The 10,283-nt window shown below is 43.4% G+C and overlaps 1 protein-coding gene across 1 annotated transcript; it reads left to right on the top strand.

The window, feature by feature from the left end:
* The first annotated feature begins 180 nt into the window (after nt 1–180).
* On the top strand, nt 181–4,513 carry RPLP2 (ribosomal protein, large, P2). Its single transcript, XM_009587677.1, has 4 exons — nt 181–337; nt 2,143–2,191; nt 3,855–3,953; nt 4,392–4,513. The coding sequence occupies exons 1-4, from the start codon at nt 215–217 to the stop codon at nt 4,466–4,468; spliced, it is 348 nt and encodes a 115-aa protein (XP_009585972.1). The 5' UTR covers nt 181–214; the 3' UTR covers nt 4,469–4,513.
* The last annotated feature ends 5,770 nt before the right edge of the window (nt 4,514–10,283 follow it).

Below are 10,283 nucleotides of genomic sequence, written 5' to 3'. Positions count from 1 at the left end.
CGCTGTGGCTTTGCGGTGTTTAACGGGCTGTCTTGTGCGGGGCCCCGTGCTGGCAGGGGGCCGGTATGCGGCCTCGCGTGTCGTGGGTTTTCATCTAAACGTAGAGCAAAACAATTGTAGCTGGGAGGATGAGGTTTGCATCCCCCAGCGAGGAGAAACTTCTTCCGAACAGTAGATCGTTAGCGCTGAAGATCCAATTCTCTTGTTTTCCAGGATGCGTTACGTCGCAGCTTACCTTCTAGCGGTCCTTGGTGGCAACGAGTCTCCCACGTCAAAGGACTTGAAAAAGATCCTCGACAGCGTTGGCATCGAGACGGACGATGAACGCATGAACAAGGTGGCATTGCCTCTTAATTCCAGATGGTCGCGTCCCAGCCAGCATCAGACATTGGAGCTGTTTCCTTGGCCTCAGTGTTTCTTTAGTTGCCTTGCAGTTGATCTAGTCTTGTTTTGTTCAGACGTTCGCTGATCATTACATGTGTGATTTCTAAAACACTGCTTAACCAATCAGAACTATTTTTACGTTTTTGTAGAAGTCTGGCTTTCTTATTTAACACCTGTCCATCGCAAAGATCTCTGTCAGTTGTTGCTGACTTCTGACTGCTCAATCTAATAATTTTCAATGGGATGGTGGCTACAGATAACTATGTATTGAAAATAAGTTCTGTTCTGACATAATGTATAGTTTGCACTTAATGTTAATTTTGGCTTTTGGTTAGTATTGATTCAATGCTAACACTTTTGAAGGCCTGATATTCAGTAATAAACTCTTATTTAGTGTACTGCAGAGAAGCATTTGTTCCTTCACCAAGAAATATAGGCAGGTTATAACATGGACATTAATGGTATTTAATAATAATACGTAGGAAGATTTTGGAAATTAATGCTGAAATGGTTATGTTGAAAAACAGGCTTTTTAAGAAGAAAGTATCTTAATTAGAATGTTTCTTGTGATATAATAGACTTTCAGCCTTTTGGACTTAAAAATAAATGGCCACGGAAAAAAAAGAACCAAAAAAATGGTCTTATCACCTGGCCCATACTTTTATGTGGAGTGTTTCCAGAGAGGTGGAGGAAAAAAACAAGTTACTTTCCCAGCTGGAGACAGTGTTTTACTGTAGGCCCAACCAAATGATGGACTGACGGAGCTGACAGCATCCTTCTTATGGTTTGGGATGTTGGTTTGAACTCGTGGTGCTCCTGTTTAAATGCCAGGTCTTTCGGCGTTGGCTTGTTTACATTTTTTTAATACCTTCATAAATCAGCTGTTTTCTCTGATCCTCCAATATCCGGAAAGCTGCTCTGGAATTTGTTTTGGTCATGATTAATTAATCCTTTTCTATTTGCATTGGCTGTATCTTACGCCAGTGTAAATCTAGTGAAGTCTTAAAAACACCTTCCTTCCGGATGAAGCAAAGCCCCCAGGCACGGCATTTCACAGGTCACGCGCTCTGTCTAAGCAGGAGGTGCCTGTTGAAAAGCTCTTGGTTAAAGCCCTTTGGCTTTGGTGATTCTGCAGTGTTCAGCACTGGCTCCTGGTAGCAGGGACTCACCAGTAAGGTCTGTGGCACATTCTTTTTTTTTTAAAGTGCCTGCTTGCTTTAGCAAATTTGGGTTTTGTGTTTTGCTTTCCTCATCCCTGGTTATACAACAATGGTAGTAAAATTGAAGTTGGGACTCTCTGTTCCAGTGCGAGGATACAATAGCCAGCTTGGCTGTGACATCTGGTAACGCTAGGAACAGGACCCTGTGGTTTTTGGTCTAGGGCCCAGTGCTTCAGAGCCTCCCAGTGGGTGTTAAGCAAGATATGTTAACAGTCCCTCAGTGACTAACAGACCATTAGTGGGGTTTCCTAATTGGCTCCATGACATCTGTGTATCCTTCTTTCTGCAAGGTCCTTGGATTCATTATGAATTTATTGTAATAGATTTCATGAAAAAGCTTTCACAGAAAAGTATGAAAGACTTAGCTAAAGTTTTCGTTCCAATGCCTTGTTCCTTCCACTGAGAAATAAGGAATGTTGGGGCTGTATAAGCAGCAGGATGGAGGCGTTGCACATGATGATTAATCAGTACTTGTTTAAATGTAGCTTATACTCATGCTGTTTTGAAACTATTAACATTCTAAACTTAATTTACACAGGTTATTAGTGAGCTGAATGGAAAAAACATCGAGGATGTCATTGCTCAGGGTAAGTACAGTCTCTGAGTGTCACAGATAATTGCCTCTACTAACTTAGAACCTGAGAGCGTGGAATTGCTGCCAACTCCCTGATTATTCATCAGTTTAGCTTCGCAGTTGAGGACTTCCATGCTGGATCTTGGCTGAAATGACTGAAATCCAAGTCCATTCTAATTCCCTGCAGGTCAGTGCCAGTACCTGCTGGGTTTCGCTTGTGGACCACATTACACTGGAAAACTTAAACATGTATGAGCTTACTGGTAGTCTGCTCATGACATAGTTTTCTGGACATGTTGATCGGAGAAAGAATTAGCTGTCCTTCGAGTTCTCTGGAAGATTTTGCGTTTACCCACTTGTATGCACCAATTATGTAAAACAGGAAGAACAGACTGTTAAATGTAAATAAGTGTCAATTCACATTAAGGGTACAGTTACACCCTCTGCGATTAATACAAGCCTCTCCAGTACACATCTCTTCTAGAGCTCCCCAAGTCTGGCATTTGCTTTTCTCTATGATAGGACTCTCAGTGCTGACTTCTGTAGAAGCTTGTGCTCTTACCAAAGCTGGAACTTTTTAACATTAATTGACTGGGTCATAGGGCTGAAATAAAGCAGAGCTGAGGTAGTGCAAAGGTTTCTGATTAATTAATTTCTATTTTTTTTGCAAGTGCGTAGGCACAAGGTAACTTTTAGGCATATATTTGCTTAAAGGTTGCCAGGACTTTGCCTGGCTTTGCTGTTATGAGCAGTAACTGGACATTTCTATCCGTGTGGTCTGAAGACCTAAGAGCCGTTATGCATGTGCTTACAACACACTTACGCTATCCCTTTCTGTAATACTTCTTCTTTAAATAAATTGTTTCCTAGAACATACTGACATGCATATGAAACATGTTTGTTTACTTGGCTAGTTTATTAGAGCTTGAAGTAACAGGGAATTATTTAGAAACTGATTCCCAGAAATTGGAATACAGGCAAACATACTGTGTACGTGACCTCTGAATGCCTTGGTATGTGAAAGGCAGATGCCAGAGCACTAGCTAGCTTTCCAAAGACGAGCATAAATCAGAATTCAGTTTGCTAATCCCAAAGGAGATGCAATAGGGTTCATAGAGTGCTGGGGAATTTGTTTAAGATACTGTACTCTTTGCCATAAATACGTCTTTCCCCCCACTCCCTTCTCTCCTGTAAGTGTGATCCAGTCATGCCCTCACAGTTCTCTGTACTGTTAAAAAAAAGGGGGGGGAAGCCAGTGCTGCCTATATGTTGTTTTTGAGGTATATTAAAATTGTCAGGTTTTGGGCTATTATGCTGTATTCAGAGAACATACAGTTTTTCTGTATGTGTAAAATTGGATGTGTTTGCCACTATTTTTATATGACAGTTTTGGGGAAAAAAAAAGGGGGACTTTGTACAGAAGAAAACTTACTAATAATGTGCTGTCAGTGTTGTCAGGATAAGCCTTTGTGAATCTTAAACTCTTGAGATTTTTTTACAGAATAGTTTATACTTTCTTATCACGGGTGCAGCGTCTTGTTCCTTTCAGCTAATAGGGCAGGTTCAGTCCATGAGACGTAGTATCTGTTTTTTCTGCACTCTCATTTCTCTTCCTTTTCGCCTTACCTCTGTGCTTGCGATGAGCGTTTAAATACTTTCCCTTCTGTCCCACTCAGGTAACGGAAAACTTGCCAGCATGCCGGCTGGGGGAGCTGTGGCAGTCTCTGCTGGAGGGGGCTCTGCTGCTCCTGCTGCAGCTGCTGCCCCTGCGGCCGGTGAGTATGGGTGGAGAGGCATTGTTACAGGGCAGCTCCGTTTTTCTCTGTTAAAATCTTAACAGTTGAGTCCAAATTCCAAGGCTTTTACGCTTTGGCAGTTCACTATGTGATTGAGTTCACAGATTCGCTGTGGCAGATTCACTGTGTTACTTTGCCTTTGGGCAATCAGAAGCATTTGCTCTTTATCCACCTTAAGATTGGTCTGGCTTAGAACTGAGAATCAGACAGACTTCACTGTGTAAAGCACATCCCTTCAATAGCAGTCTCTGTGTCCCCTCGGTGTTTATATTTGGCTATTGAAAGGGAATGAGATGAATTATGGAGGCTGAAATGCCAATAATACATGTTTTGGTGTTCTCAGCTTTCGTATCCTGAAAATCTGTGGTGCAAAAAACATAAATACTGACCATTGGCTTGGTCTTTTTTTTCCTTCAGCTGAGGAGAAGAAAGAAGAGAAGAAGGAGGAATCTGAAGAATCTGATGATGACATGGGATTCGGCCTATTTGATTAATTATTTGTTATAGAGAAATTATTAAAATTCTTTGTTTTAAATGTTTTTTGAGTTCATTATTATAACCATGCAAGTGCTATTGCATTCAGACAGCTGTTCTTAAAATAGCTCTGACAAAGCTTTGATTTCTGTCTCTCTCTGAAACAGGTATGTGAATTTTATGACAAGCCATGGGGGACTCAACTCTCTTAAAGTACTTAGGAAATGGCTAAGCTTGTGTGAACCTGGATGCTTGTTTTGACACTCCTGTTTCTTAAACAGTATGTGGAAGCTGAATCTACCTGATGTTAACTTAAGTTCACCTTCTCCATGCTATTTTGCTATCCCAGTTACTCAGGAAAGAGTCCCATCTATTCAGCAATAAAAGGACTTTATTTTTCAGGATCTGTTTAATCAATTCCAAAACATGTGAAAGTGAATGGACAGCAGGTCTGAATTAGTCCAGAAACATCATTTCAGAGCTAGTTATAGTAATTAGTTTTTGTAAATGTCTAAAAGCACCAATTTCATCGCTGTGTCAGATTTCTGAGATCTAGGGCCCAATAAAATGCTTGACTATGCTTGGATTTCATGTTACATCTGTATGCTTAACATAGAATCTGCAACAAAAAAAAAAATGCTGCATCCTGCTCTTCATGGGACATTGAGATAATGCAAAGGTGCTCTTCATACTGAATGGCTGTTCTGGGGGTAGCTGAACTATCAGGACATGAATCACCTTGATCTGAACAAAAAAACTATTTTAAGAGGAGAATGGTATTTTTGGAGAACTAAAACTGATCTCTAGCATGCTCAGAAGAACGCATCAGCTTGGGAGGACAGTAAATTTTGCTTTTCTAAAGTGTCTTCTGCTAGGAGATGGTGCTGGCAGGCAACTTACCCTGACTTCTACAGTGGTCTTTGGCTGTCACTGTAAGTAGCTAGAGTACAAGTAGCACATGTGACGATCTTCCCATGCCAAGTCTCCGCAGGTAGTGTCAAAAGGTGGTGTCCTGGAGCGGTCTATACTGTGAAGATTTCCTAACATAGTTGTTCTGGGAAAAAAAAAAGCACTAGCTGATTCAGCTGTGTTGGTTATGAGTTATTGGACAAAGCGTGGCAAGTACTTCTGAGAGGAGAGATGGGTGAAATCCAAGTAGGAAAAACTGTTTTATCTCCCTGTGGTGTACTGAGAGAAAACGCCCATTACTTCACAATAGCCAAGGGAGAGAGCAGTTGAAAGATCCTCAGACCTCAAAATGGCTGTGATTTAAGCAACTAACCCTTGCTGCTCTTCTGTGCCTGCTGCAAGAAAGAGTTACAGGAGGTAATGGTGCCAATACCTGTCATCTACTTTGTCTCTTAAGTCCTAGCATGGTGATCATTGCGGGAGTAATGAAAACTGCTCATGTTCGCTCTAGTTCTCTGTCGGACTCGTAATGGCTGGGGTGCAGGTATACCTGTGTTTCTTTCCTTGCTGATTTCTCCATTTCAGATCACTGAAAAAGAGTGGTTCTTGAGTGTGGTTTTACTGAGAGGTAATCCCCACACACCCTGCAATATTGCCTTGCTTGGCTGCTGCAGAAGCAAAGTCAGTGTTTTCACAGGGAGGAACTGCCCTGTCACACCACTCAGCAGGGTTTTTCCATGCACAAGGGAATTTGTTTCAGTGGCACTGAGCTATTCCATGAGTTTTGCTGTGCCCAGGCCTGTGGGATGAGACTGAAACCTGTGGTGCCAGCTGCTGGCTACTGTGATGAGGGGAGGACTACAGCTATATCTAGACTAACTTCTTTCCTCCCCCTGTTTTTCTCTATCTTGTCCCTATGAACCTGTTAAACCTTGAGTTACGGACCTGATCCTGTGCTGGGTGTCCTCTTACCACCTTTAAATTCCTTCCTGAAAGTGCATCATTTTGATGAAAACTCCTGTAGCTCAATCTGCTTTGAGAGAGAGAAGGACATTTGGTAAACTGTTTAGAGAAGAAACTTCTTGGGGCAGCTCTCGGAGAAAGCACTGAAAATACAGCATTTGTTAACACTGCCACAGGCAGCCAATGTATTTTACATAACCACGCTGTAGGTATTCCTTGTGAAGGTCAGGGGACAGGTCTACTCCAAGATTTCATGCACATTTTACAAGATTTACTAAAACCTCTGCATGGCGAACATTTCTTATGAATGCAAAACCGAAGCATTTTAAGCTTTCTTCCGCTGTACCTATTTACGAAACAGTTGTCGCCTGATGGCCAAGCAGTGATGTGCCTGGAAGTCTGTTGCAGACTTGTTTGGTGCTCTGGATGGAGTTCACCACTCTGTTCTGCTGACCTCAATGAGCTTCAGCTATGAAGGGGTTGAGATCCCTGCTCCTGCTCTGTGGACACTGTTCTGAATTTTCAAGTGTCACTGATGCCTTTTCAGACTTAGCAATAATTTCCAAAGGCAAGGGTAGCGGTGGGGTGGATGTGTTGTATTCCATGACGCTCTCAGAGAAAACTAGTGCCTGCAAACGCTTGGAGTGGTGGCCTAGTCTGTCCCCTTGCAGAATCAATTTTAGCTAGAACAGATTTTTCCTGACTTCTTCATAAAGAAAGGCTCAAAGGCGTTGAAGAGAAAGGAAAGGATAGCCTTGTACCTGGAGATTACACTGGTAACTGATCATTACTAAATTGATGATAGGGGAGAGTGATTTAGTCATAGGCCTGACGTTGAAACATGCAAGCTTTCCTCACTGGGACACAAATGCTGTGCCATCTCAAACCAGCTCTGACCAAAAATCATTCCTTACAAACACCATGGGGCAGGGAGATTGACACGACATTTTCACTACTTGGAAAGCAGGGAGAACATCCTGGACACTACTGGAAAGTAATAAGCAATGGCTCCCAGGGGCCACTGTCAAATCAACTGGTTTCACTCTTATTACTACGGCCCAATTTTGCAAGCTGCTACATGCAGGCAGCCCTGTTGAACTCAGTAGGTTTGATTTACATAGGGCAGAGATATATGTAGTAGCTTTCCTAGAAGGAAAATTCAGTCCCAATAGAGCAGGACAAGAGGACTGCGCCGTTGCCTCGGGAGATGCTCCTATGAAGCAAGTCCCAAGTGTTTGCCATGGAATTGTCTGATATACGCAAACATCACAGGTAAGAAAAAGACATCAGTCAGGCTTTCCAGCGATGTTAACAGCACTCGGGTTGGACTTCATAACCAGTGCCCCAGTCTTGCTGGCTACAGGCAACAGTGCTAAAGCAGCATGCTGAAGACAACAGTGTAACAAACTGCCTCTCAGCTTCCCTTTAAAAATAATTCCCATTGGCTGCCAACAAGCAAGGTCTTACCTGAAAAAAAAAAACAGAGATTGTTTGCTTGTATGTTATTATCTCATATGTACTAACTGCTCACCATTCATTAGACTAGAAAACAAATGCAACAAGGAGAGATTGCATGAGAAGCTGTCTCAGTGGCATCACAACATGTAAGGGCATGAGTGAACTTGCAATGTTCTGATAGGAGTTTGATGCACATGAAAAGCTGTTATGTAAATCTTGCTGACCTGGCTTATTGCAGGATTATGAGCAATTGCAGGATTATGGCAGTACTTTCTTATTGAGGAGAAAAATATTAGGTTTGGGGGATAATTTATTTTTGAGAAAAACACAGTTGTTTGCCAGCCTGCTACTACCAGTACCCAGGCAGCACTCCGCAAGAGATTACTGTTCACATGGTTTACTTTATTAACCTGTTCCAACAGGGCAGCATTAACCTCCTCAAATAGGCAACCTTGAGGGCCAAGGCAGAGTGATGTAAACAACTCAGGATGAGATTGCTGTTGAGAAATCAAGTGAAACTAACCCCAGGATTGTCGCAGCATTGTTCTTTCTATTTTCCAGAATAGTAGGAACCTCAAGGTTTGTGAAATGCTGAAAAAAGAGGAAACAGCATTGGCTCAAGAACGAAGCTGTTCTTGTGGTTACAAGCGTTAGGGAGGTATCTGCAAACAAGGTTCAATATTCAGTTTTGCCACCGATTTCTGCTAAAGTCACACACAGCCCATTGACTCATTCTTCTGCAGCACAATCCCTGTTCTGGAAAATGCAAGACACAATGTTTTCTTTGGGTTTGGCTGCATGGAAATATCTCCCCATGTCACCAGAAGCATGGGGTGAAAGCACTATGAGTGTCTTGGTGTTAAGGGCCTTTAGGAGGGTCAAGGCTCAGGTGCGCTAACACTCGCCTCTTCAGGTGGAGGAGATGAGGGCTGACAAGGGTTATGTAACCACATCAAACGCAAGGGAGGAAGGAAATTACAAAAGTAGAGGTATGAGAGGAAGAGAAAGAAGGGTGGGTATAGGCCATAAACAGAGGACTTGAGATAAGTGGGGTTAATTCTTCAGGTGCTCCAGGATGGAGCATCAAGGGTACTTCCTGGCAGCAGGCGAAATGGTGGGCTCCAGGGTAGGACCTGGAAGAAAGATAAGGCTGGACTCCTGCCTGTCTGATGGAAGGAAAGCGCAAACGTTTAATGAAAAAGCATGCTGTAGAGGCTGGAGTATGAGGCCTAACTTGAGCTCAAATACTGGATTTATACAAGGCTTACCTGCTGAGTTTGGCTGCTTCAGACTGTGAGGCAGCAGACAGCTGTTCTTACAACCTGGATGGCCCCTCCGTGGGCAGGGTATCAGCCTCCCTTGTACCCCTTTAAAGGATGCTTGGAGTGGAAGGAACAGGAGAGGGGCTACTTGGATGACCTCTGCTAACATAATTGGTGACATTCCTGTGAGGAGGAAGGTGTGGCTTTGCTTAGTCTGAGAGCTGTTAAGGACAGGTATAACAGTGTCCTAAATGAGAAACTTCTGACCAGTTTTAAGAAAACTAATGCAAATAGATTTATGCCAAGATGAATTAAGGATTGGGTTTTTTTTTTAACTTTGGTAGAAAGTGCTTTTGCCTCATCATGTTGATTCTATTAAAAAACTACTTCTGCTTTTTGTTTTGTGCCCCCCACACCTCCCTCCTGCTGATCTTGCTTTGAGTTGAGCAGCTGCTTCTTTTGCTATGCTGATCCTTTTGATGTCCCTGTAAACTTTCACACTTATCTAATTGTTTGAGTGACTGTAGTCTGTATTATTTATGACAACGGGATCTTTCCAGCTTCTGAAATCTATTTTGATCTCCTAATAGCACTGGCCTCTCACCCAGTGCTGCTCTGTGGTGAGCTGATATGCCATGGGCTTGCCTGCGCTAAGAGCTTGTGCAGAAGCACCACCGAAAATTGCAGTCAAAGGTAAGCGTTTTGGTGAGCTTAGAGGCATGTAGATAAAACTGTTAAGAGAAGGTTAGCAAAAGTAAGCAACTCTGTGTGTTTTGGTGAGTTTAGAAACAGAGAAAGCTATTGTGAGGGGCTGCCTCTCTGTTCTTGCACTTGTGTCCGTGCTGATCCTCTGGCTCCTCAGCTTTTTATGAAAGGGGAAAGCTTTTCCCTTCCTCTCACATTTCTTACCCATCTCCCGAAAAACAAAAGACTGTACTTGCAGGAAACTCCAACAACTTGGAGCAGAGGCCTCCAAGAAACAGCATGTTTTGTGGGGGGAAGACAGGCTGCTGGGGGGAGCCGTTATCGCCTCCTTTCCCCCTTCTCCTCAAGGGGCTGGCTTAGCCTCTGCCACTTAAGGGAGGCGCTGGTACGGCTGCCGGGGTTTAACAGGCGGGGAGTAACCGCAATGCCCACGGGGGCCGGCCTCCCGGGGCTGAGAGAGGGGGTTCACCGGAGGAAGGATTGGAAGGAGGGGCCGGCTGCGGCCCGCCCAAGGCTGGGGCCTGCGGAGGGGCCGAGC

The sequence above is a fragment of the Fulmarus glacialis genome, unplaced genomic scaffold (genome assembly GCF_000690835.1).
Source record: "Fulmarus glacialis isolate BGI_N327 unplaced genomic scaffold, ASM69083v1 scaffold40961, whole genome shotgun sequence".
Taxonomy (NCBI): domain Eukaryota; kingdom Metazoa; phylum Chordata; class Aves; order Procellariiformes; family Procellariidae; genus Fulmarus; species Fulmarus glacialis.
This window is presented reverse-complemented; position numbering and strand designations above follow the sequence as displayed.